Genomic DNA, 27990 nt, shown 5'->3' on the forward strand with positions numbered 1-27990 from the left:
ATAAAAAGCACCCCAAGATACTAGAGGCCCAACCGCTAGTGCAGTAATAATCTTAAGATTTATGAGGAAAACATAAAATATATTATTTTTCTAATGCAAGGTAGGTATGAAATGTGCTAATTTACGATTTTGAGTGCAGTAATGAGAAACTTAAGAATAAAAAAATGCATAGAGACTGCATTATCATCTTTCTTTTAATGACATAGTTGTTATAGAGTAGCCTCAATATTTCTTACCATCTCCCATCATCATGTAAGCAACGCCTTCCTCCATTCTTATTGGTTAATATTTTGACCAATCAAAACACAGAACTTGTATCAATCAATCAATCAAACTAGATAGACCGAGACATATACTACTATCTTAATTTCATTTTTAATTAGTCTGAAATTGCAAATTTGTTTGTACTATAAATTGTCACTGAGAGTATCATCAATATAATTATTAGGTTATATACATTATACATGGTAAAATATTGTGATATGGTGTATTATTAATATTATTAGGTAGGTATTATTGCTAAAAGTAACATAAAAACATTTTATGAGGGCGAAGAAAAAATAATTTGTAAATTTTTAAAGCATCTTTTGATATTTTTTTTGGCTATTTTAGTATTCAAGATATGATCATTAGTATGTTCTGCAAATTTCACTAACATAAGCTCGTAGTAGAGAATTAAAATTTAGTTTGGGCTGCATAGCAATATTATTTAAATACACAACTAAAACATCAAAATCAAAACTAATTAAAATTTAAACTGCTTTGGTATTATAGAGTGGGATGCTTTCAAGATGAACAATTTTTCACGTATCGATGTCTCTTTCCCCCTTTTGATGGGAGCTGGTTGAGAGATAGACAATATGTCCTTTAGAAGTTTCTGTGTATTTCCTATGCCCTTAGCTTTCTATAGACACCTTAACATACAAAATTGGTCTACGGTAGCTCCCCTTTTCGACTCGGCAAAGTCAAAACTTGAATTTAGCGATATCGGTCACCTTGAAAGATACCCACTGTATTGATTAAAACATTTAATAAAACATAGAACTATACAAAACATAAAAAAATGTTTGGAGATTCGCTAAAGAATTTCTTAAATTCTTCAAACAAAAAAAACCACTAAAAATCAGAACAGGGATATTTGATCTAAAAAATAACATATTTTTTTATCAATCATTATTGGATCAAAATCTATTTTATTTCTTTTTGTAGATGTTATAAAAATATTGGCTGGCGGAAAAATAGTTTCTTTCAGATAAAATATCCCCTTTTGATAAAATAATACATTAATTAAACAAATATTAAGTAGGTATTGCATTATAATACTATCACATTTCAAATTTTCACAATTAAAAATGCGGGTTTCACATGCTCAAGCTATTGATTAGGGAAGAGTATTTTAGTGTAAAAAACTATTATGCCATTAGAAAAATGGTTAGAAGCCTAAAGCGAAGCTAAAATTGATGAAATTTAGGTATTGAACGATGTAAAATATATAATTGATGATTTTTCTTAGTATAAGGTAAAGGGAATGTATCCAGCGATTTAAACAATTTCTTTCAAAAACTTCCCATAAATTTAACAGGGGTGTTTATTCTGCAAATTTGACCCTACCAAAGGAGGGGGGGGGGGGGTTGTAAAAAAAACTATGTGATTGGGGGGGGGGGGGGGGGAGGGGGTAAAAATTGAGAAAACTGAAAACATTTTTTTCCATTTTTCTCCTCTCCTTGGTGAAAAAAAACTAAAAGAATATGTAGGAGTGGGGATAATATGAATAAAATAAAGATATCTAAAATATTTTTTCATCTTTTTCCCTTCCTTGCTGGATTAAAATAGGAGGAGAATTTTTTTTCAAAAATTTCAGTAGGTAAGGAAAGAAAATCTTGTGCAGAATATAATACACCCCTAAAATTTAATTAAAAAAACAAGACTGTAAATTTAATTATAATGGTCCCAATTTTGATTAGTTGTTTCAAATAAGCAGTGTCCAAACTTTTCGACTAGTAATTTTTATCATTGATGAAAACCTATCAATTTAAGACCTTGCATCTTTATTTGTCCAAAAAATTTAAATGCTGAATATTTTACCCTTACACTTATTCAGTAACAGCTATTATTTTGCTAATATTTTGCATTTATTGAATATTTAATATATGACGTACCTGCCATACAAAGAATTTCCTATTTTATTAAACAAACTGTTGTAGTTGTGAGCTGAACTGAGAAAGATTGTTGTACAGAGCATGCACTCCACTTCGTTCCATCGGATTATGTGCCCAACAACTTGCCTAAAATAACATTTCATTAATGTTCTGACATTTTTCATTTTGATGTTTTTTTTTAGAGGGATTATAAAAATTAACGATATGTACAACGCAATTACACAAAGTACCCCCCCCCCCTCTCCCATTTGAGCACTGATAACCCCCCTCCTTATCCTATTTTATAAAGTAGAAAAAGTTTTTTGTCTGAAGCTTAAGATCTCAATAACTACTGAATAGATTAGGTTCCCTTTTTTGGGTAAGCTTCATATAGTTCCTGTGGTGGTTTTAGGCAATTCAATTTTAAGATTTAAGTCTTTGGACGGTTTTAAGCTATTTTTCTAGCCCCCTCTCTGCAAATCGACTAGGTACAGAGCCCCTTTAGACTTTGAGTAGAGAATCTAGTTTTGAAGTAAATTGACGAAGTGAAAAGCAGTTTTCGTTTACCTATCGTTTTTCGGTTTTAAAATTTTGATTGTACATTTTTATATTCGTAGAAAACTGGATATAATACGATGCTAGACATCATTTTTCGTGGCTGAGAATCGGCTCTTATCCAACGGATATTAATCAGTTTCGAAGCCATACTGAAAAAATAACCATGACAGAATATATAACTGATCAGGACAGGGGCGTCCAAGCTTTTTTATTTAAGGGGGGGTGTAAGCTCATTTTTTTTTGGGGGGGGGGGGGGGTAATCACTCCATTACCCCCCCCCCCCCCTTGGACGTCTATGGATCAGGACAGTTGACAGGTTGATCAACCGTATTTACAGTATAGCTTCGAAACCGAATAATATCCGCTGGATTAGAACCGGTTCTAAGCAATACTGAAAAGTAATGTATCGTATCGTATCCGTGGAAAGCTGTTTATAATACGATGCGATAAATAACTATTCTGACAATTAATAACTTACCATGACAGAATATAGCTGATCAGGACAGTTGACGGGTTGATGTAGTCTGAATCCCTCCAGTAAATATCCCTCCATCTCAAATGGATCCACGTCTGGAAATGGCTGCTGGCCACGGGTCAGGATCTGAGAAAAAAATGAGTTCATTTTTTCGCGTATTTTCTGTTAAGTTATGTTTAACCGTTTAGTCAAATGCGCTTATTAAGTCAAATTGTTATCAATAATGACCACATGTTTATATATAAAATGGTAACAGAAGTAACAGGACGTCGTGTTTCTGTCTGTCTGTAGCTTATAGTTTTGCAAACTGCCGGAACAATATCATATTACATGATTCTCCTTAACAGTGAAGATTCTTATTAATTGCTCCAGGGAAGGTTAATAACTTTAACCACCAAAACTTTTTACATTATATTCTTAAAATGTAAAGTAGAAGGCCGACCTTTCATTACCCCCTCCACCTTACTTGAAGTGCCCCTAAAGACCTCTAGGGGCATAACCACTACTTATTATATACAGAACAGACGGATGGATAGTAAATGCTCATAGTTCATAGAATTAGGAGCATGTCCATTACAGCAGCTTTGTAACTAAATTTTCACCATAGCAGAGGTGTTTATTTTCCAAATTTTCCGTCACCCTACGGGGGTTGAGGAAATTCAACTAAGGAAATATCGCGTTTTTTTGCTATAAAACAACTCTACACTAAAGACATTTAATTTCCCCCCACCCAAGAAGTTTTAGACAGACAAATTTTAAAAATCTGAAAACATTTACCTCCCACAGAGTAACACCCCAGGACCAAACATCACTGGAAGCATTCAGAGGCTGTTGTCCTGATATACACTCCACTGCCATCCATTTCACCTTAATAATAATATTAGCCATATTATTATTATTACTACTGTTAATCAAGGATCTAAAGGTATAAGACAATGGCCTATAAATTGATGTAAATCCCCAATACTGAAGCTCAAAATTTCCCCTTTGTAGATTACAATTAGTGGTTGAAACGCTTGGACACTCAACTTTATTAACCAACCAATCAAATTCAATAAAAGTCCCCCATAGTTGTTAAGCTAACAAATAAGAAAACAAAACTTTTGGGACTAGTGTAATTAACAGCCCAATGTCCCTTCCACCCTGACTGTTATTACAATCATTATTAACTGTCCTTCATTTCTAGGAAAATTAAGGATAAACTTTAAACTTTGAAGTTTGCATTTCTATATTTAGGTTTTACCACAAGGTAAAACCATCAAAATTGAGACTATTTCAACGGGTATAGTCCCTTTCGTGGCAACGCACCTTAGAGAGCGATTCTTCGTATTTTTAACAGTAGCTTTTCTCCAATTTCTTGCACCTGCGGGGGGCTCTAACCCTGCGGGGCCAATTGCCTAACCCTGTGAGACAATCACCTAACCCAATATAACCTATAAAAAGCCATTTTAAAAATTACGACGAATCGCCCCTTAAGGGGCGTTGCCACGAAAGGGATTATGTCTATTTTGCTGAGCTTCGCTTTTATGGACGTTTTTATCACTGTTATATATACTTACAGGTCTGTTTTCATTATCACCCAGACAGTAGTAATCATTGGGGAACAAATCTCGTGTCAGGGAAGCATCTCCTAGTCGGATACTTAGATTTCCTGACAGAAAACAATTTCTGGTTGCAACATCCCTGAAAATATATTAAGCTTCATAGGATTATTTTTTGTTGTTGAAAAATATGATAGTTTGATAGGTAGGTAGGTATATATCCCCATAAATGAAAAACAAAATTGCCCACTCTGTAAATTAAAATTATTTGTTAAAAAGGACAATAATAGTTAGGAACCAACCAATCTAAATTCAAAAGAAGTACTGAAACTTTTTTAAGCTAACGAGCAAGATAACGTTGTTATATTACTTGAGCTAATCATCTCTGAAATTACTTACCCGAAAGGGGTTGTACTTTTCAGGGAAGTTTTATAAATGTCTTCATATGCTATGGTTTTAGTCTATAATAGTTATTTTTCGCATCGTTTAATAGACAGCGTTCCGCGGATATTAATCGAGTTCGAAACCATGCTGGAAAAAATAACTTACATGTGAATGATATGTCTTTTGTGTAAATGCTTCAAGGCAGTTAGTAACTGTAAGCCCAACAGAACACACTAAATGAAAAAAAAACAGGATTAGTTGGGAATAGTCCCTTTCGTGGCAACGCCCCTTAAGGGGCGATTGGTCGTATTTTTAAAATGGCTTTTTATAGGTTATTTTAGGTTAGGTTAGGTTATATTGGGATAGGTAATTGCCCCACGGGGATAGGCAATTGGCCCCGCAGGGGCTAGAAAAAGGAGAAAAGCTACTTTGAAAAATACGAAGAATCGCCCCTTAAGGTGCGTTGCCACGAAAGGAAGTATACCCGATTAGTTTTATAAAAACCATCACCTCTTTCCAAAATTAGAATAGAATAAGGAATCTACTAAAAACTTTAGTGTATATAAAAACATTGTAGAAAGCTACCTTATATTTTAACGATATAAAAAGATACTGATATTTATTCCATTTAAGCTTCCTTTTACCTGTTGTAGGAAGCTATACATTTAAAAGCGAAGCTATTCTATAATTAGTGTCGATCTGTCCGTTCCTAACGGATAGCTTTTTTCGTTAATTTAGGTATGTTAGAATTGTCCTATCGATTTCAAACTTTGCATGATGATTCCTGTAGTAGTTGGGTACGATTTAGAAAGCGTAGCAACTCTATAATCGTTACCAGAATGTCCGTACGTCCATTTTAAACATGTTGATTTTTTAAACTTTTCTAACAACAATTTTTTATGGGATATAATCGTCCGATTGATTTGATTTTTGGAGTACTGATTCAAATTTGAAAAAAAATTAAAGAGGATAACGAGGACATTTTTTGACATATATTCAGTTCTGACACTTCACAAGAGTAAATGTTCGTCTGTCACATCGTTTCAGAGCTTCGCTTTTATGGATGTTGTCATCCTTGTTATCTTTAGGTTGATTATAAATATTGACGAGACTTTTTTCCGTGTCCAATAAGATAATCCCTCGTCCCTCCTTTAAAAATTTATGTTTTCAGCACAAAAAATAAAAATAAACAGATTTAAACAACTTTGATTGCATCAACGTTCGTTTGCGAACTTGTTATTGTAATGCCATTGCCACATCCCTGTTTCATACCTGATGGGTTGAAAGAGCTTGGTGTCCCGAGGAAATCAGCCATTTCTTTAAATTTCCCGGATTTGTGTAGGCGTATATCATCATAGGAGAGGAGCCGTCAGCTGTTGTAGCCACTAGCGGCAGGATATGCTTGTGAGTTAACCCATACAATCGCTCACTCTCTGACACTAAAAGAGGAAAGGCTATGTCATGTATTTTTTTGCAATTGCAAAATAGTTAAATGGATTGCTTCTTGGATACTTTTAAGAAATAACTTTTTTAAAGCAAAGCTGCTCTATTCACTTTGTCCGTAATGCTTGGAGGTAAATTCGATTTTCTTGGCTGCTGTTTAAAATAAAATGCTGATTTAAGAAGATTATTCCCTATAAAAGAGCATCTAGTGTTGATAATAATGGGATTTTAATGATCGGATAATAAATAATCTATTAGACAGTTTAACATTGAGAATATACAAAAGACACTTTTTTAATAGAATTTTTAACTTACCAAGATTCGAAGTTTGTTGATTGCTGGATCCCATGACAACTGTTTTCACCATAACATCTCTCGTACTAATTTCTGTGTTATACACAGTTTCTAACCTTCCCTAATAATATATTGGATATTTACATTGAAATGCCTAGTCGAGCACTTAATATTTGAAACTTTATTTAAATATTATTTAAGATTTATTTCCCTTGTTGGCTATACCTAATTCCTGATATTTTCTTCTTTTAAATTTTTAATAACATGAACCAGTAACTTAAGTTATTACTTTTGTTTCTTAAATATTTTAATATCATACTACCTATTGAAAAAATATATTAAAAAGTAAATACCTGATAAATTCTACCAAATGTCCCCTCGAGCAGAAGCTCACCAAGAGTCAACGACAATCTGTCCACAGCTATTTCTCCTACGAATAGGAAAAATTGATTTAGAGAAAACAAAAAAGGACAGTTATAAATTAATGATAGAAGTTTGTCAATCAAGGTCATGGCTCATAAAGTCAAATATTTTCAGAATGGCTTCGAATACGATTAATATATCCGCTGGATTAGAGCCGCTTGCTAAACAAAACTGTAATTTATCCTTAAATTTTTCATTTCACTATCCACGGAAAGCTGTCTAAGATACGCTGCGATAAATAACTATACTGTGCTTCGCTAGGTACTAATTTTAGTTATCATCCTTGTTTATCATCAATCTTAAAGTTTAGTCCCACCTATTGGTATCTGTGGTTTGTACTGTTTAGTTCTTTGATGCGTGGGTGTGTATTTAGATTCAGCATCACTGATCAACACATCTTCAGCACGTCTGTGTGGAGCTTGTAGATACTGCAAGGCGCCCTAAAATAACCAGATATAAGTATACGCTTATAATTTAGCTCACAGGGTAAGTGAGTCTGATCGATGATGTACATGGCGGGGGGGGGGGGGGTGGGTTGTAGTTATTCAGAATTTTGTACACATACAAACATAAAATTTACATAATTGAAGTTCAGTAAAGAGCACAATTGGCTGTTTATTACACTAGTCCCCAAAGTTTTATAATAATAACGTTTTCTTATTCCTTGGCTTAACAACTTTGGGTAATTTAGCGAAGTTTGATTGGTTATTTAATTAAATTGAGTGTTCATACGTTTCAACCAATAATTTAAATCTAAAAGGGGTAATTTTGTTAATTTTCTTATCATTGAGGATGTACATCAATTTATCGACCATTGTGTTATCCTTTAAAATAACACAAATGCGTCTTACTACCTTTATTCTTATTGTAGAATAAATGTTATTTTATGTTATGTTTAAGAATACTGTTAAAAAGCTACCTCATTTGGCGGAGGCAAAACAGGTGAAGTTTCCGTTGTTTGTTGTTGCTGGAAATGATCATTGGAGAGAATGATCTGTCCCTGGGAGTCAACCTGCAGCATGCCTTGGCCTGGGGGCGGCGGCATAAACCTATAAAAGAAAATAATATAAGTAATATTAAAAGGATTTTTCTCTAATAGAAAAAATCGACATTTAGCACAGGATATTAATCGGTATGGAAGCGATACGGAAAAATGTTTCGGTTTTTTCTTCAAATCAACCTGAAAGAATTTGTTTCTTGAACTCAAAAAATTTAAAGGAGAGAATGGGGGTAATAGATGCCCGCCTAGCCATTACTTGTATTATCGAATTATAATTCAAATAAATCTTTGATCTTCACGATGACTATGAGAAATCAGGAAAGAAGGGAACAATTGCCTGTTTATTACACTTGTCCCCAAAGTTTTTAATAACGTTTTCTTTTTTATTGTATTAACAACTTTGGAGACTTTCAATAAACTTTGATTAGATGATTCATTAAGTTGAGTGTTAAAACGTTTCAACCAAGAATTGTAATCTATAAAAGAGGGAATTTTATGCATCATCATTGGTGATGTACATCAATTTATTGTCTTATCCATTGAAATCCCTGATGATAAATCCATACCTTGGTAAAGTACCGCCCGTCTGTATCGGTAGACCATCCTCCAGAGTATACCTAGCGGCACCCTCTGCCTGCATTAGGCTCCGGGATTCTGAGAAAAAAAAACAAGATTAATTTTCATGAAAACCGATGACTTTTTGAAATGGAAAAAGAAATGACGAGAAAGCATATTTTTTTAATAGTTGAAAGAAGTTGAAAATGTGCTATATTATCACATAACATGGTATGGGCCAGTTTTTGCATTTATAGGACTACAGGCCTCAAGAGTGTCCAAACTATAGTTCTAGTAAAATGGGAGGTCGAGGGATGGTAGACAACAATCCATTTGCATTGACGTCCTTTTTGTTCATGGTAACCATTTTCTACTTTGTATTCTCCTTATAGCAGTGTGTCTGTGTGATAGCTAGGACTGAAGCTTTTCGATAAAAATTACATATATTAACTCTTTATAGTTAAAGTAACCAACTATGTTATTACACATTGTTAAGCCTATTTTAACTGTCCTGTTCTTTTAATCATTTTTAAATAAAAAACTTTCTAGGTGCTTTCCTTCATAGTGCCTATAAAGCACAGAAACCCTTCCTCCTTCTTTTTAAAATACCCAATATATAACATAACCTAGAGTAGTAATAAACTTACAAACAAAGAACTACCCTTAACCCCTTTAAAATACCGGGAAGGTGGTTCTGGGCTCGACAAGTAACTTTGAGGGAAATGACTATTATTTATGACTTACCTGGCAGATGTTGAAATTTAGCGGCATCTCCTCCTAGTGTTGGATAGTTGGCAGTGGCAGTAGTGGCATGGCTGGCATCAAGGAAGGATTGAGAAACAGATTTCTAGAAATTTTTTTTAGTGTTTATCTTATTACAACTAGTAGCGGCTACGCCCCCTAAAAGCCTCTAGGGCCCTAGGGGCAACTAAGGTTAGAGGGTAAAAAGTCGACCCCCTCATTTTCAATTTTAGTTTTAAAAAGAAAAATGAAATATTATTTTTTTTTTTTTTTGGGGGGGGGGGACGGGGAGGGTCATTTTGGGATAGTGAAGATACCCTTCCCCTGTTATAGTTAAAAACCTTCACACGAAATATAAGAAACTTTACTGTAAAAGAGAACCATATGTTTAGCGAGATCCTTTAGTACGAACACACGAACAGACAAACATTCTGTTAATTTTATATAAAGATTTGCTTATTCATTTTTGCACCCACCTGTTGGTCATGTGGAAAAGTGCTAACAGAACTATATTTTCTAGTTTTTCTTCGCCTCAACCACGTCACCATAACTATATAAACAATATAAATTAAGATAAAAGTTAGAAAGATGAGTAGGTAGGCAATGTTTAAAAAGAGGTGATTTAAATTTTGCATTATTTTTATTATAAAAATAAATCAATAACCTTAGATGGAGCAATAACATAAGGATTATTGAATGTCTTTTTTTAGGTGGATTCAGAAAATTAACTATTTTCTGTAATCTTTAACAACATTTATATATTCTATAATTCTTTTTAATTTTTTTGTCTAAGGGATTAAAACTCTCCAAAAAGTTGAAGATGCTAATCTATTTCACAAAAATTTAGATTTTAGTATAAGTAAAGTCTGTTGTGAACGTCCTTACAGACAAATTATGTATACCACAGACTATAGAGTAGCTTCACCACACAATATTCATATACTGAACCTGCAGTGAATACAATGATTAGGAACACAATACATCCTCCAATAGATGTAAAGAACAGAACATAGGACCTAAATCAATAAAAAATAAGTTTTCATTATTTTAAATTTTTTTCAACGAATTGCTTTTTAAGGATTAAAATCAATTTGAAAAGCTAGGACAAATCAAAAGAAATAGATCTAATAAAACTGTTACAATCTACAAAAACCTACAAATACAGGGGCAGTTTTAAATTTTTCCCAACTCCTATTTTGGTCAAAGGCTTGTAGAGGCTAGAGCCACAACAAACAAATTAAATTATTCTACCTTGAATTTTCAGAAGAATCAGAATTGGTTTCCTTGTCCAAAGTCTCGACAAAAAACAACTGACAATCTTTGGTTCGTTTAAAACTAAAATAAATTATAGCTATTTATCGCATCGTATTATAGACAGCTTTCCACGGTTATTTAAATGATAAATCATCAGATTAAAACCAATTTTGTTTTCTGCAAATATGACCCTTCTAAAGGGGAGGGGGGGGGGGGCACATCCACTTCCCCTTCCAACGTTTATATTAAATGGAGGTACTGCAATTGAAAAATCAATGGTCTATCTTTAACCTATCATTAATTAACAAAAAATTTAGTTAAAGACAAACTTTTTAAAGTATACAATCTTCAGTCCCTTTTAAACAAAGGGAATTTAAAAGTCTTACCTCAAAAGCGTAGTATTTGTAAGTTTATTAACATCAAGTTGAGAAAGAATAATATCAATAGTAATCACAACTATTCCAGATTTTCGACCACTGCACGGCACACTTACGCCCCATACCTACGAAATATTTATTTATCGCATCGAATTATAAACAGCTTTCCGCAGAAATAAAAAATGTAGGTACAATTTTAAGATTAAAACCAGTTTTGTCTACTTAACTGGTTTTAATATTATGATTGTACATTTTTTTATTCTTGGAAAACTGTATTTGATACGTTGAGATACATGATTTTTTAGCATAGCTGAGAACCGGTTCTTATCCACCGGATATTAATCGGGTTCGAAGCCATAATGGAATAAATATTCTATCATTTTTTTTTACATTATATGATTTTGACTTGAAATATACATGGATTTTAAAGTATGAGACAATGGGCAGTAAATTGATATACTATACCTTCCCAATGATTGTAAACAAAATTTCCCGTCTAAAGATTTTAATTGCATTATTGCTTGATAAGTAAGTTGAAAAATAATCAATCATAATAAATAAAAGTACCCCAACAAATGAAATAAAAACGTTGGATACAAGTTGATTTATTTAAAACGAAAAGTTCTATAAACCAGTTACCTGCCCAAAAAGAAAACAATTAAAAGTGGCCATTTCTCTTTAAGGAAAAACTATAATAAAATATCAGGCATCATAAAGGTCATATAAATACAAAGTTAACTTACTTGTGTACTGGAAGGAACTACGCCTGCTGTGGATATATTTACTCTTGGTATTGGTATTATATCTGTATCTGAACTCGATAAACTCAACTACAAATAAATAAAACAATTAAGAAAAATATTGAAAATAGTATCAATGACATTGGTTAAATACCTATCTTTGTAATAGGTACCTACTTAATGGGTACCCATTCCTTTTATGATATAATGACCATTGATACCAAAAAAAGTCTTCTGGTAGCTTTTTTTTCAGCAATATGTCAATTTCGATTTTCATGAAAAAGGGGAAGGGTCCCCCCTGGGGGAGAATTTTTTTTTCTATCAAAGCATGGCTTTATACACCTTCCTGAATGCGTCTTGAAGAGTGCATTACGGATCAAAAAACAGGGTTTTTTTTTTAAATAGTGACCCTGGCAAAAGTTATCCTTAAATAACTGTCAAAATCAGCTGATTTTGCTAAAATGGCCAAAATTGTCAGTCTTTTGAGGATAACTTTTGCCAGGGTCAATATTTTTAAAAATCGTTTTTTGATCCGTAATGCACTCTTCAAGACGCATTCAAGAAAGTATATAAAGCCATGGTTTGAAAGAAAATAAAAGGGAGAGGTCATTTTCTAGTAAATCCCGTAAAGGTGTGTGTTATAAGGCCTAAAAATAGTAGTAGAACGATAAGGTGCTCTATATATTTGTATTTCCTATTGAATAGAACAATAGGGAAGAAACTTTTTTTTTTTTTTTTTGATAACCGTACCTGGAATATCTGAAATTTCTATCAAACGCTTTGTTTGGCTCAAACTGACACAAATAAAAAAAAATATAATTATAATAAATCAACCTGTAAAGAATGACTTCTTCCTTTGTTTAATGGTATAGATTGTTCTTAACCTTTACCTTGTACCTATAGAAAACATTATTATTATAATTATATTTTTTAAAATTTTTGTCAGTTTGAGCCAAACAAAGCGTTTGATAGAAATTTCGTATTTTTTTTAGATAATCCAGGTACGGTTATAAAAAAAAAAAAAAAATTTCCCTATTGTTCTATTCAATAGGGAATACATATATCTAGAGCACCTTATCGTTCTGCTACTATTTTTAGGCCTTATAACACACACCTTTACGGGATTTACTAGAAAATGACCTCTCCCTTTCTCCCCCAGGGGGGACCCTTCCCCTTTTTCATGAAAATAGAAATTGACATATTGCTGAAAAAAAAGCTACCAGAACACTTTTTTTGGTATCAATAGTTATTATATCATAAAAGAAATGGGTTAGAATTGCGCGCCAAAAAAAATTGCATTTTTAGTCGGTCTAATGGGCACCATTGCAATAGCATAACATTTTTTTTGAGAATTAAGTTGGTATATTCATGGTTAGTAATACAAATACGTAAACGTTAAGCCTGTAGGTCTAACATTACCAAGAGCGTCATTCCATAAAGTTGGTTGCAAGCTTCCAGTCAAGTGCGCTTATTAGGTCAGACTGTTCCTTATTTTGCGTTTTATTATTCTATGCGTTTGGTCGAAATTAAGTTGAATATGTCAATTACGAAATCAAAAACTAAATTGACAAAAAAAACATATAAAATTATAAAAATCAAAATTATTCAAATGCATAAAACAGTTATTTATTCACAGTCGTTTTGACAGTCAACCGTACAGGTAAAGAGACAGCAAAATATACGGAGTAGTAAGTTAATATTGAAAATGTAGCAAGCCTCAGGGATCTAAAGGGATAAGACAATGATCAATGAACTGATGTACATCCCCAATGATGAGAATTTGCCTCTTATGTGAATTAAAATTAGTTGTTAAAACGTTCGAACGCTCAACTTAAAGAAGCAACCGATCAAAAATCACTAAGGTCTCCAAAGTTGTTAACCCAACCAAAATGAAAACGTTAATTTAAAACTTGGGGACTAGTGTAATAAACAACCCAATGGCCCCTCCCTCCCTGGAGTAGCTAAGTTAATACAGAAATATAGCGCGCCTACCTTATAGTTGGTTGGTATGTGAGGTGGGGCGGATATAGACCAGGTAAAGTGAAGGACATCTATCCAACTTGGAACAGGAATCAGGTACCCAATTGCATTCTAAATATGTCATTGTCCAATTAACAATAAAATCCAGGAACAAGGAATAATAAATCTAAAATAATATTTGGGGGGCAGATAAAAAGGTCGCCATTTCTACTGTGTGTTGCCCCCCCCCCCCCAGAACAGCTGAAAATCACATATAGGTTTCGTGATTTTCAGTTAATTAAATAATTTAGTTGTTGGTATCATCGGATTATAATCATTAACAAGGACAATCATGACGTGTCCTATTCCACTAGAGGAAATGCATAAATTCAACTTATAATTTAATTATAAATCTATTTCTATTAAATTCATTATGTAATAAGTTATTAGGTATACCTTTTTAATAGAACCTTCTTGAACATAATAAAGTCTGTTCTCTAATCCAAGCAAACGTTTTACTTCCTCCTAGATAAAATATTTAATTAAATGTGAGCATAGTTATTTATCGCTTAGTATTATGGACAGCTTTCCGCGGATATTACAATGAAAAATTATAATATTAAAACCAGTTTTGTTAGCTTTGAGGGACCGATTGCCGTGGCTAACAAATATGGCATTAATTTTATGATTATACATTAGAAAAATGAATATACGTAGAAAAGTGTTATTAATACGATGCTTTACATAATTTCATCCAATTCCTATTCATATAACCGTATTGCCTGCCAAACAAAAAGAAAGTGACTGTATTTTTTTAATTTAAAAAAACTTCATACACCCATCTGTCGAGCAGCATCTCTATGAAAGACAAAAGTCAGGGAGGGAGGGGACATTGAGCTGTTTATTACAATAGTCCCCAAAATTTTAAAATAACGTTTTCTTATTTGTTGGCTTAACAACTTTGGGGACTTTTATTGAATTTTATTTAATTGTTTCATTAAGTTGAGTGTTCAAACGTTTCAACCCTTTATTGTAATCTACAAAGGGGGTAATTTTGTGTATCATCATTGGGGATGTCTTATGCCTTTAGATCCCTGACAAAAGTGGTACCTGGTCAAGATAGAGGTTGAGGTTGGCAGCGACTGGTTGAACTATCACCATCAAGCTGAACACAGCCACACAAAGTAACAGCTGGTAATTCATCTCATTATTAGAATAGCAGCTGTAAATTCACCTCATTATTACAATCTGAGACAAAAACAATTAAAATGACAAAATGTCAACATTATTAAACAGAGACAGGTATCTTAAAAAACAACTTATTACGGCAGAATAGTTATTTATCGCATCGTATTATAAACAGCTTTCCGCAGACGTAAAAAGGTACAATTTATAAGATTAAAATCAGTGCTTAAGCTCCGAGATGCCGAAGGCACGGCTAAAAATCTGGTTTTAATTTTATGATTGAACATTTTTATATTACGAAAAACTGGATATAACCGGATGCTTTACATAATTTTTAGTATGGCTGAGAACCGGTTCTTATCCACCAGATATCAATCGGTTTCGAAGCCATGCTGGAAAAAAAACAATTCCATTAAGAATTTTTGTTGAAAAAAATACCCCAAAATCTCCCAATCAAATTACTTTATAATTATCCATTCTATTATTTTTTATAATACAAGTCTCTATCCCTGTAGATAATATGATGTTAATATCAAAGCTTTAATTCACCAGATCTATGTAAGTTAATCTATTTTTGTGACGTTTTTTTTATGTCCTTTATTTAATATTTCATTATCAATGTAGAAGCTTTTAAAGACTTACATACATATTACATAATCTTTGTTATTGTTTAAAATGGTTTATTTTGACAACAAAGTGTAATAATAATTACCACCATTTAAGTCTTAATTTAACAGCTCATATCTAAAATATATCTTAACATTTTTTTAACAATTAACAACATTTACTAATTTGTTGTTTAATCTTGTGAGTTTAAAATATTTGCTTCAGAAAAAAAATCACATTTTTCTAATATTAATAATGAAAAAGCTGACTGCATAATAATATCTTCACTATTTTTAAGGGTATAGGGGGGAAAAGGGTATATATAATAATATAATATATTAATTTGCCCATTTTGTCCTGTTCATGAGCGCTTCAATCAATAAATACATTAAGATACTTTAATCACAATAAGTTTTAAGTTTTTTTTTGTTAGTCATTTACTGTTTTTTTTTCTCTTTAAAAAGACAGCATAACTTTTGAAAAAAAATAATTATCTTGTGAAAACTTCATAATTCTATAAAAATAAGATCAATATGACCTAGTGTCAATCAAAAGGCAAAACTTAATAATTTCCTTAAAAGTTTTGATTAGCAATATCCTAAATATGTAGAGATTTGTTTTTTGGCACTAAAACCTAATATTAGCTATGATTTCAAATAAGAGGGAGGGGAGGGGGAAGTTCTAACACTTTTGCATAACAATTTTTTTTTATCCTCTCACAAAGCCTATGCTCCCTGTTTATGCAAAAGTGTCAGAACCCCCCCCCCCCCCTTGTGTAAAGCCTGAAATATGTCAAAATGACAATTATAAATAATATATTGAAGCATAAATAAATTGTTCTATTGTGCATTGATTAGATATTCTCTATTAAAAAATAATATAAAAGCAAGGGTATGGTTTAGCATAAGTAAATTAATAAATATTTTATATAATGATTCGAAGATTTTTTATTTTTATTTTAGAATATTTTTTCAAAATGTGAATAATTTAGGATTTTGAAAAGAAATTTTAGGTGGAAATTGATAGGATAGAGTGAGCTGATTGTTTGAACAATAATTTTTAAAGAATAGGGAGGGCGGATCCTATAAAATTGTGAAGATTCAGCTTAATTTGGGTAGGGAGGGCTGATCTCCACAGTTTCGATATGTCACATATCTTTCTCATCTTTGTATTTCTTCTTTTTCTTCTCTTTTTTCTTCTTGCGTCTCTCTTCGCTCTCCTAAGAAAGATTATTTGGATTAAGTAAAACAGAGTGTGTCAACAATACCCTGTTTTTTACACACTCTGCTTTACTTGGGGGTATATTGGCATAATGTGTCTTACGTAACGGAATATTGGCATACTCTGCTATACTTGGGGATATATTAGCATATTCTTCTTTACCTGGGGGTATATTGGCATATTCTTCTTTACTTGGGGGAATATTGGCATACTCTGCTTTACTTGGGGGAATATTGACAAACTCTGATTTTCTTAGGGGAATATTTACATACTCTGCTTTACTTGAGGGAATATTGGCATACTCTGCTTTACTTGGGGGAATATATAGACATACTCTGCTTTACTTGTCAAAATATTTGCACACTCTGCTTTACTTGTCAAAATATTGGCATACTCTGCTTAACTTGTTAAAATATTGGCACACTCTGCTTTACTTGTTTTATTTGGCACACTCTGCTTGATCTGATCCGATTATTTATTACCAAGTATCTCAGGGATAAGACAATTGATGATGAATTGATGTATAAAAAACACAATTACACCGTTATTAAAGCCCGCTACAGAGTTTACTTTATAATAGAACATTAAAATCTGGCGTAAGATCCAAGTAATAATAAATCCATTACTAGCGGCTACGTCCCTAGAGGCATCTAGTGGTACTTTAAATGTTTTTTTTTATATTTAAATATGTCTATGTTGCGTTTGACGTTTATGTTTCGTTGAACTCTATATAATTTGTTAAATCGAGAAACGTAATTTTTTTTTGATTTTTTATGATTTCTCTTGGGAGGGTGGTGGTACCCTCCCCCAAAATAGTTATAAACCTTCCAGGGATCTATGAGAATCTACCCTGTTAAGGAGAACCCGATCGGTTCAGCGGTTAGCGAGATCCTTCGGTACAATTACACAGACAAACAGGCATCCTGTTACTTTAGTATAATAATTGTAGCTTTCAACTAGAATAAAACAGACCTTATCATGTTTCTTGTGTTTGCGCTTGCGCTCTCTCTCCTCCTCTCCGCCGGTTGTCTCATGGGCCGGGGTGTCGGAGCCCCGCTGCTTTCTTTTCTTACTTTTCTTCTTGTCCTTCCCTGGCACTTGGTTTAGAACAGCCCTGAAACAAAGCAATACTCACATTTACTTTAATTAAGCCTTAAACTTCTAATTATGTGAGTCCTTTAATTAAAGTTGCTTTTAATAAAAAATAAAATTATGTTTACCTGTACTGTTCTGGCAATGGACCAGGATGGAGGCGGAATCCAGTCAGCTGGAACTGGTTTAATGTCGTGATCTCTTTCCCACCCACTGGCGGCTTATCTATCACTCCTCTGAAATAGAACAATATTAAGCTTCTTTTCAATCTTTATACAGGGTGAGTCAGAAAAAACTGAGTTTTTCGATTTTCAGAAACAACCAGAAGGAATACAGCAAAAATAATTATATGCCCTTGTTCTCTGTACTAAAGCACATCAAACTTGTAAAAGGTGTTTTTCATTATATCTAAAAATGCAGCCTCTATGATAGGTGTATGGTGTCAAAAATGCCTTGTGTGAAAAATGTTGATCAAGAAAAATTTAAATAACTCATCTATTTTGTATTAAAAAAAGGTCTAAGAAAAGCACTTTAATGAGTTTTAAAGGTGAAATGCTTTTTGGTTCTTCACACAAGCGTTTTTAGAATACTGCAATTTGTCATTTTTTCATATTTCTTGATTGTGATGAATGTGGTTTAAAAGAATCTTCTATAATAACGTAGCTTAAAGTAAAACGAAAAAAAACCTTTTTATTTGACAAAAAAATCTCTTAAGATAAAAAAGTTATCAAGGTTTGAATTTTTAAAATTAAAATGCCTTTTAGAAACCCCACCCTATTTAAATGAAGTTATTATAATGGATTATAACACACAAGTATAGTTTGTTAAAAGGGGGCGGAGATTTTGGAGATTAAATCCAGTCTTGCACTAAATATAGAGGAAATTCAGGGGGAGGGGGGAGGAATTTAGGTAACAAGATAAAATATTTCCGGTCATGAGCTGGTTTTCCAGTCATGGGGTATTAAATCTTAACAATAGATTACAACAAAACGTTTTAATATATAATTATACTTTATGATAATTTAATTAAAATAAATTGTATTTTTAAGATGTTAAATATTTACAATTTGTTGAATAAAAATTCTAATAATCAAAAAATATGTTTGTTTATCTTTTTAGAATGGTAGACATTTTTTATTATAAATAAATCTACCTAAAAAGTACAAAATAATGGCCAAAAAAGTCATCACACACACTTTTTGAAATCTTTATGCTCTAAAAAGCGCCGTTGTTTTCAGAGATATTCAAAAACACCTTTTCTAAGTTTAATGTATATTTTTATAGAGAACAAGAACCTATAATTGTTTTTTCCATATTCCTACTGGTTGTATCAGAAAATCGGAAAACTCAGTTTTTTCTGACTCACCCTGTATACAAATTAGTAATATTTTTGTTTTGTTTGACCTTTATACATTTCAGGAAAGGTTTACAATTACATTTACAGGTCCTGGGATGTTTTTAAGCAATTTTATTCAAAATTAAAGTATAAGGTGGGTTTTGGGCCATTATTCATTCTCCATCATTCCTTTTCGAATACAGAGCTGGAGGCACAAACGCAAATAAATTAAAGTTTTTTTTTTGTATTTTGAGACTATGTCTCTTCTATTGTAGTAGATTGTTTATTTTATATGTGACGAAAGATAAGGAGAGTTTAGTAATTGCTCATAAAAGTTAGGTTACACAAAATATATATTTTAACAAAAAGAAACTCTTCTTGTCATACGTCTAACATAACAGCAATTACCTAAGAGAACTATTATCTTGAGAGCCAGGAGTATCAATCATTCCTGGCAACTGTGGAAGAAAACTGGATAGGCTGTCCTGCAGATATCACAAAAATCAGGTTGTTAATAATTTGTTTTGAGATTTTTTCTAAATTGTATTTAGAGGCTTGCTATTAAGTAGTGAAGCTTCCTTTAACCCATGACATGTTTATTCCTAGATCTGTTTAAGTCACGTTCAAGTACCTATCTTTCTTTTTTTTAAATTAGCAGCTAAAACTGTCATTGTTCATAAATATCTCAAATTATTTTTTAATATTAGAGTAGTAAACAGTAAACTCAGTTAGGTGACGATTTCTGAAGCTTCCATACAGAGTATACAATATACATAAGAAGGAACAACCGACAGAAGAATAGCCATGCTTCTAAAATTCAAATATTGGCCTACCTTCATTTTTTTGGACGCCAATTTTGCAAATGAATGTTCTAAATTTTTACTGGCCATGAGGTTTGTAGCGCCTTAACAAAATAAATCATTAGATAGTTAGTTACCTCAACAAAAACTAAAGGGGTACCTATATGAAATTTATTTAAATGAATTTAGCGATCCTAGTATTTTTCATATTATACATTTGTTCTGAATAATACAGAATATAATAAGGTTGAATGAATTTCTATCATTTAGTTTTCAAAATTGAGCTTATTTGATAAGTAGGCAAATGAAACTTTAGAATGTGTTAGTTATCTTTTGACCTAATAAGCATGATAACAAGCTTAATATTACCTGATTGTTTGTTATTCATTGCTGTATGAAATACTAATATAAAATGTTTGTAATTTATGCAAACAATCTTTTTTCTCAAATTGTATTTTTTGACAATCAGAGTATTTATTCAATTGAGGTATAAAAATCAGTGCGACAGAGTTTTTAATGTTAACCTAAACTAATCAACCAAAATAGGTCTTTTCAAAAAGTGTGCTAATGGTTCATTTTCCGTTTGCCTAGATATAGTTATTGACTTTCAAAATTTGACTGACCTGTGACTTCGCTTTGAATAATATTTTCTGACTTCATGAGATAAAATGGCAGGGGCTTCGGATGAATTCCAATTTTCATCTTTAATCCTAAAATTTTTTATTTTGAAATGGGTACTTAGATAAATAACTATCTTATTTAGTAAGTTTCCTTTAAAAAATAATTTATTAGGTAGATTTTTGCTAACTTATTGTATTTATTACTTCTTTTCATTATTATGTTATATGTATAACTTAGGTATGATATTTTTTGAGGGAACACATTCTTCAAATTGCAGGGGCTCCATGATGTTAGCACAAAACTCTTCCTTGCAAATAATGGGTCATCTGTCTGTTATTGATGTCAATTCATAGTTCCGTACATAACTAATATTGTAGTAGGACGTTTTCATCCTTGTTTTTATCTTTAAAGATTAAAGTTTAGGTTACCTCCTGTTGGTTGGTCCGTAGAGTTAACACTGGGAGAGCGGGAGCCCCGCTGAGGTGAATCCTTGGGGGATAGAGACTCCATTCCTCCGTTGTCGTAATGTGAACCGTACATGATGTCACTACAGAATAATGATAAACTAAAAATATAAAATATAATGTCAAAAAAATTATGGATCATGGAAAGAATTCGAAGTAGCGGGTTTCGTCGTATTTTTACAGTAACTTTTGATAGGTTATTTTTGGTTAGGTTAGGTTAAGTAAATGTTAATGATTGCCCCTCAGGGTTAGAGCCCCCTGCAGGGGCTAGAAATAGAAGAAAAGCTTCTGTGAAAATACGACGAAACTCTGTGGGTACTTCGTTTTCTTTCCTTGATCCGAAATTATTTGGCAAAGGTACGTAATATTTAACAATTAACATCTCATTTCATAGAAAATAAAGATTCAAGAATGTAGCTACTCTATGACTTGAGTATGTCCATACGTGAACAAACAGTCACGTTATTATAATCAGCTATCTACCTATATATTTCTATTAAAAGTTATCAACTATGAATTGATAGATATAAAAATTACTAGAATTTATTTAAGCTATCTAAGGAAAATGTTAAATTCATTTTTCTGTGATTTATGAAACATTACTGATAAACCTTAATTTTTCTTATTAGATTTGAAACCTACCTACCTACTAAAATTGTAGAACTATTAATGAAATGAAGATATATAACAGTAAATGGCTAAATAAACTATTAGAGATATCCAAAACTCAAGCAGCATCCGATTAATCTGAAAATACACATATTTTATGTAAAACTTTTCTATATTTCAGTTATACCTATATCTGTCTAACCGTAAAACGATGATAAAATAATCAATGAAGACATTTTAATCATAATATTGATTTTGAACTCTGTTGTTTTATTTCTTTTAACAATAATCTTTAAAATAAAACTCTACTTGATAATTTTAAAAAATAACCTTTCTCATTAAGATTAAGATATCAAAGCGGGAATTTAAACAATTAGGTATTTTTTAATTATTAAGTCTTACCTTATAAATAAAATGATTTTAAATTAGTTGACTGGAACAGATTGATTGAAAGTTCCGTCTTCAGATTCCTGTTTCAATTGCATCATTATTAACATTCAATTGTTGTTAAAGAATTTCCTTCTCACGTATCTCATATCCTATTATAGTAGCCACATTTTTTGTTTGTCTGTAGATTAGGATTTCGATATCAATTGACCAAATTGTGTTCTCCATTAAGGGAAAGCGTTACATAGGTCCCTGGATTGTTAGAAAATTACCTATGTTTTAAATCTAAGACTAGGAATAGATTTAGTATATTTTCTGACCTTTTACACTTCATAATATTATGTGGCTTAATTTTTAATGCAGAATATTTTCATGATAAAAGTACATGAGCTACCTACCGATTTACAGTGCAACTGTACAATAGTTAATGGGTAGAAAACAAGCAATAATATTTTTGGCTAATCCATCAATCAAGTAGCACGACCTAAGCGCTAATGATAATAATGTTCCTGGTCCGAGTCTTCAGTTTCGTATTCGTCGTCCTCCTCGTCTACGGGGGGCTGAGCTTCCAACTAAAACAAACATAATTATGTCCAGCGGAAGCGCAGCAACAAGATTTAAATTTTTAGCTTTTAGCACGTTAAGTAAAGGAAATACAATAATCATATTATTCCATTAAATAATAGCACAATTTTTTTTACACTGATAGGGTTATTATAAAATAAAAGAATCGAAATACGTGATTTTAATACAAGTAACACAAAATTGCGATAGTAAAATGCAAAGTAATGATTGTTAGAAAAAGAGAGAAAATTATTTTACCTGAAAATCAACTCTAAACTTATAGCCCAAAAGCATACACAATGTGCTGATGATTATTGGGATACTGCAACGTGATCTGGATAAACAAAACCATTTTGTCAGATTTAACAATATCTTAAATAATTAGGCGAATGATGATATAATAAAACCCCCTCATTTTGAAGGAGAGCCATTACTAATTTAAATGAAAAGTCAATAAGATAAAGATGGCTGAAATATAATGGATGCTTGTAAGCAGTAATATGCTATTAGAACAATGGGAGAGAGCAACATAAAAAAATCTTAACGTGGCTAGAATCCGTCAGTAGAGGATTATGCGTTTGGTTTGGCTAGAATGAATTTACATAGGGGGTTTCAATCAAATAGCCTATTCAAGCACATAACTCCCCCTGGCCCCTAATTTAATAAAAAAATTAAAAATGAGGGCGGGGCAGTTTTTTAAGTGCTCTGGGAGAAAAACACCGGATTTAAAAATAGTGTAAGCACTTATTTGTGTATTATTGAGTCATAAGTTTTCATTTAAAACAGAATGATATCTGACAAATATGTTCCTGTAGGCAACGCTGAATAGTTTAAGAAGGGTCTTCTTAAACCTATCCATCCTGATTACATCAAAACAATGTCATACATGTTTAGAGACATAAAATGAGAAAATGTTTAGTGGTTATAAAAATAATAAATGCACAGGATCGAAAAAGTAAAAAGCCCTAACTGTAGGAAAACTATATTCTTTAATATGAAGTACTAGGTTTTTTTGTCTGAAGCTCATGGTCTCAAAAACTATGGAAGTGATTAATTTTTTCTTAAGGGAAGCTTCACTAAGACCCCGGAATGGTTTTGGATTGTTTCATTTATTGATAATTTCATTCTTGGGATGGTTTTAGGCTGATTTGATATAAAATATGTATACTTGGTATTTGTAGCATCAACGAAAGTTATATATGTTACTTTTAAACACTAATTAACATTGTATTTGCCTGCATTTTTAAACAGTCCACGGAATTGATGATTGTTTATTCTGTAATTTTCACTTTCAAAATAACTTTTTACTATCACAATATCTTAATTAATATGATTAGATAAGTTAAATATTCTGAAATAAAAATAATTATTAATCGATTAATCCCGAATCTTTGCATTCTAAAGAAAAACACATGTATTTAGAATCATGACCGAAATTTTAGCGTTTGAAGTAGGTTCAACTCTGGATGTTATTTCATCTCTCTACCCCAAATCATCGGTCTATCTTAAGTAGCAACCAAGAAATTCAAATTTACCCAAAGCATTATAATTAGAGAGGAGCTACGCTGATAAAAAAATACTTTTGATGACAATTTGATTAGAAGATATATAAAAAAATCCTAGAATGTCAAATTATTTCTTTTCACTCACTTCTAAAGCATAACCAAAACAACTATTGAAAATAAGACGCGGCATTGAGATTATTTCCCGATTTAAATGTCGTCTTTCAAATCTTTCTAATAAAATTTTGAGACAAAAACTTTAAAAATTTAGTTCCCCACAAAGCAAAGCTCTATGTCAGGGATTTTAGGGTATAAGGAAATGGAGGGAATAAAGCTTATACTCAATAATGATGAGATGCTAATTATGATAAACAAAAAACCCTCAACGTATAAAAAATTAGAATAGAAGTGTATGATATATAAAGGAATAAATAAGTAGAGAAAAAGTATGACAAAATTTCTGTACGAATGCCGCGTCACATATTGTAAAACCATAATAAAAAAAGATAAGAAAATAAATAATTTTTAGTTTTGTTTATTTAAGAACATATTCATAGATTATGAATTTAAACAGACAATGAAATAACTTGCGTATTATGAGTTCCCCTCTAAATTTGAATTAAAATTGTATTGTTAAATGAGCCTTTTTATCTTTGAGGAAAGACCTTTTTTTTAGGTATGTGTGAAATAATAAAACGCAATTTGATTTTCAAATTATCTAATTTTCAGACTTAAAAATGAGGCGACGAAAATCTATATGGCAAGATCATGTTCCCAACACTCTTAAAGAGATATGTATCAAGTACGTAAGGAGATTAATAAATTAATTTTAAATTAATCTGTCCTAAATTTTATCTGGACATCTTACCTGGATTTTGACTGTTCTTCGTACTTCTAAGGTTCACTGGCAGTCTCCTAACCCTAGCTGATACAATTTGGCTGAAAATGAAATGTTACTTGCTTCGAAAACGAATAAGAAATAACCTAAACTAACTTACGGATTAGGGAGGAAAAAAGTGCGACGCCCTTGTGGCGTATAAATTAATTCAATTGTCTATACCATTATTAATGGTATTTAATCTAAAATTTCTTTAAATTTTTTCCTCCCTGATCTAATTCTTTAATCCCACTAACAGGGTGGGCGGGTATGGGTCATTTTGACTCGTTCAGAATAAAATCTGGAATTATTAAATTACACCTTTTGAATATATTGGAATTCACTACATATAAAGGTGAATCTAATACGTGTGATGATCACTAGTCAAAATCCAGGAAATCCCCAACCTCCTTGAAACATTATTGGTCCCAAGCAGGCCATGGACATCTTACCTGGATTTTGACTGTTCTTCGTACTTCTAAGGTTCACTGGCAGTCTCCTAACCCTAGCTGATACAATTTGGCTGAAAATGAAATGTTACTTGCTTCGAAAACGAATAAGAAATAACCTAAACTAACTTACGGATTAGGGAGGAAAAAAGTGCGACGCCCTTGTGGCGAATAAATTAATTCAATTGTCTATACCATTATTAATGGTATTTAATCTAAAATTTCTTTAAATTTTTTCCTCCCTGATCTAATTCTTTAATCCCACTAACCAAAATTGCGAAGCATCCCCTTCTTTTATTAGTTTAGGTCTAAGTTACCGAAGCAAGTATTCCCGTAGTTGGATTCTTTCTTTTTGCAGCCTTCAATTGAAATAAGCATATTTTTTTTTACATGTTACATGTTACTTTTTTTCTTGTGTTAAAATGACCAACAATTCAGGTGGTGACATTTTTATAAATATATATAGATAATACTGAAGAAACTATTTACGAGATTTATGCTTTAAGTTTACCCGTAATGGATAAAATCACAACTACCTCATTGTTATGTTTTTGTAAAAGTTAAAAATACAAGGTATAGCTTGTTTTGAATTTGAAGGTATTGCTATTTTTTCCTAAAATCATCAAGTACAGCACAGCATCAATTGTAGTTGTCATTTCCTCATTTCCAAGATAAAGGTCTTAGCTCTGATAAAGAACATACAAGTAAATTATTTAGCCAATAGTTTTAATTGCATGTTTAATAATATTCTAATAAGATGTGCTATACATCCCGGTGGTCATGGGACGCTATAATCTATGCTAAGACATTAAAATATATAAATATATTGTTATGATCATTAGTCCCAACATGAAACTTTGGACAGTCCTTGTGACTTGATTTTTTAAAACTTTGAATTTTGAATTTCTAGCATTGTTTTATTGTTTTTTTTACATTCACAGCCAATTTCCTACAAACCGCTATATTTTATAGCGGGTTTGTCTGTTGGTTGCTAATTACTTGAAAGTAATTCAAGTCTTGAAAATTTTGATAAACAAAATGGTTTTGGGAAACTTATCTATTATTGCTAAGGTTATAACTTCGATGAATAACATAAATCTAAAATATTAACTTATTTATTATTAAGCTAAGTACTTCGAATTATTGAGATTTGCAGGAAGAATGAATTTTAACAATAATATTGAAAATTTCATTTATCTATATCCAAGTAATATTTGTGCCTTTTAGTATCAACTGCGAGAAAGGAAACTTTTCGTCAATGTTTGGTGTAAGATTTACTAGTTTTTTAATTTTTTACTTTGTTCGCTTTACTAAAAGGCCTTACTATAATTAAGAAATGTCTGTATGTCCTTCCGTTACGGTTTGCTCTTTAGCTGAAACTTGTTATAAGTTGTCCTCTAGATTCAACTTTACATGATCAGTTCTGTAACAGTTTCGTTTAGACAGAGTAGCAACTGTATAATCAATACCACAAAGTCTGTACGTTGATTTAAAACATGCAGATTTTTTACTTTTTAGCGACATTTTTCTTCTTATATAAGTATTTATCCTATTTCTTTTTGAAAATGATTCCTAGAACAGCTAGGTACAACATTATAATCACAGAATCTCTATAATTAGGTCCTACAAAAAATAAGCATGCTCTTAAACAGTATTTGATATTTCATCAATTTCAATACATACAATTTATTTTTGACTATTGAGTTTTCAATTTTAAGGATGCATCCCGTAGGTAATGGTATAGTTTATAGGTATTATATTTAAAAAGATCTAAGCGTTAATTTTTTTGTACGACAAAAATCCTCAAAAACAAAGAACTCCTGCATTTTGAAATGAAGGCAGAATTTAAGATATAATTGAAGTGTCCTATCTGTTTAAAACTCTGTGTGAGAATTAGTAAAAGGCAAGTAGATTATACATAGGTAATCTGACAGGGGAAAAATTGTTGACAATTTAAATTGTTAACATAGATATCATCTTTTGGTCAGATCGTTCATCCAATAGGAAGGGGGGGGGGGGAAGGTTGTTGTCATTTTAGCCAGCTACTACGTTTAATTTTGTTTCTGTTGCAAACTTTAATTTATCAGAGTGCATGATAATCTGGTGTAAGATCCAAATAAAAGGTAACTTCATAAGCATTAAAAAGTACTATACACAAAGAATAAGGCAATAAATTCGTACAGTGTCTAATATTTTGTCTTATAGTAATATACTTCTGTTATAAGCTTCTTGCATACTAATCAATTTAACTCGACTTATTGTTAATATGGTAGAGTAATATCTATGGTTTAAGTTTCATTTCCAGAGATATTCTGCAGTCTAAAATTCACAGACATCAAGATTTTACAAATCGTATTTATAGGGTGTATGCAACAATTAATTTTGTCTAAACATG

General features: G+C 31.8%; 4 protein-coding genes across 17 annotated transcripts in view; 1 reads left to right on the forward strand and 3 right to left on the reverse strand.

The window, feature by feature from the left end:
- LOC145327658 (uncharacterized) overlaps positions 1-2195 on the reverse strand; it is a 15090-nt gene extending 12895 nt beyond the window's left edge. The window contains exons 1-3 of one of the 5 annotated variants that reach the window (XM_080171201.1): positions 2086-2195; positions 1008-1508; positions 237-760 (exon numbers count right to left, since the gene is read on the reverse strand). In XM_080171201.1, the coding sequence (XP_080027327.1) occupies positions 237-273 (37 nt within the window). In that variant the 5' untranslated portion in view covers positions 274-760; positions 1008-1508; positions 2086-2195. Of the gene's footprint in view, positions 1-236; positions 1620-2085 lie in introns of those variants that run through there. The other 4 variants (XM_080171199.1, XM_080171200.1, XM_080171198.1 and 1 more) reach the window with 4 other exon arrangements.
- The window catches only part of LOC145327655 (protein zer-1 homolog), a 350140-nt gene that overhangs the window by 266754 nt on the left and 55396 nt on the right, over positions 1-27990 (forward strand). For all 6 annotated transcript variants that reach the window (XR_013882204.1, XM_080171190.1, XM_080171191.1 and 3 more), the window contains exon 2: positions 24997-25071. Coding sequence is in view for 5 of the 6 variants with exons in the window: in XM_080171190.1 (XP_080027316.1) it covers positions 25007-25071 (65 nt within the window). In the remaining variant the exon portion in view is untranslated. The remainder of the gene's footprint in view (positions 1-24996; positions 25072-27990) is intronic.
- Positions 2092-15132, reverse strand: LOC145327661 (tyrosine-protein kinase Dnt-like). The gene is made up of 20 exons (XM_080171203.1): positions 14993-15132; positions 14339-14407; positions 13916-14014; positions 11927-12013; positions 11193-11308; positions 10804-10887; positions 10501-10568; positions 10029-10102; positions 9556-9658; positions 8823-8910; positions 8176-8305; positions 7573-7696; positions 7187-7263; positions 6855-6954; positions 6369-6535; positions 5262-5329; positions 4731-4854; positions 3949-4038; positions 3175-3297; positions 2092-2285 (listed from the first exon to the last, which is right to left on the reverse strand). Exons 1-20 carry the CDS (start codon positions 15083-15085, stop codon positions 2187-2189), a joined length of 1983 nt encoding a protein of 660 aa, XP_080027329.1. The 5' UTR covers positions 15086-15132; the 3' UTR covers positions 2092-2186.
- LOC145327663 (mediator of RNA polymerase II transcription subunit 19-like) lies at positions 15130-23107 on the reverse strand. Of its 5 annotated transcripts, none has more exons than XR_013882205.1 (10): positions 22219-22289; positions 21854-21954; positions 21172-21308; positions 20746-20832; positions 20156-20226; positions 19731-19807; positions 18115-18222; positions 17867-18008; positions 16476-16892; positions 15130-16360 (listed from the first exon to the last, which is right to left on the reverse strand). XR_013882205.1 is itself a non-coding variant. In XM_080171208.1 (10 exons), the coding sequence occupies exons 4-10, from the start codon at positions 21281-21283 to the stop codon at positions 16821-16823; spliced, it is 669 nt and encodes a 222-aa protein (XP_080027334.1). In that variant the 5' UTR covers positions 21284-21308; positions 22219-22283; positions 22710-22775; positions 23026-23107; the 3' UTR covers positions 15130-16820. The 5 variants fall into 5 exon arrangements, 4 of the variants coding, with proteins under 4 accessions (XP_080027334.1, XP_080027335.1, XP_080027332.1 ...); XM_080171208.1 differs by lacking the exon at positions 21854-21954 and adding exons at positions 22710-22775; positions 23026-23107 and having other exon boundaries at positions 15130-16892; positions 22219-22283; XM_080171209.1 differs by having other exon boundaries at positions 15130-16892; positions 21172-21290.

The sequence above is a fragment of the Acartia tonsa genome, chromosome 9 (assembly GCF_053477335.1).
Source record: "Acartia tonsa isolate MP-2025a chromosome 9, ASM5347733v1, whole genome shotgun sequence".
Taxonomy (NCBI): domain Eukaryota; kingdom Metazoa; phylum Arthropoda; class Copepoda; order Calanoida; family Acartiidae; genus Acartia; species Acartia tonsa.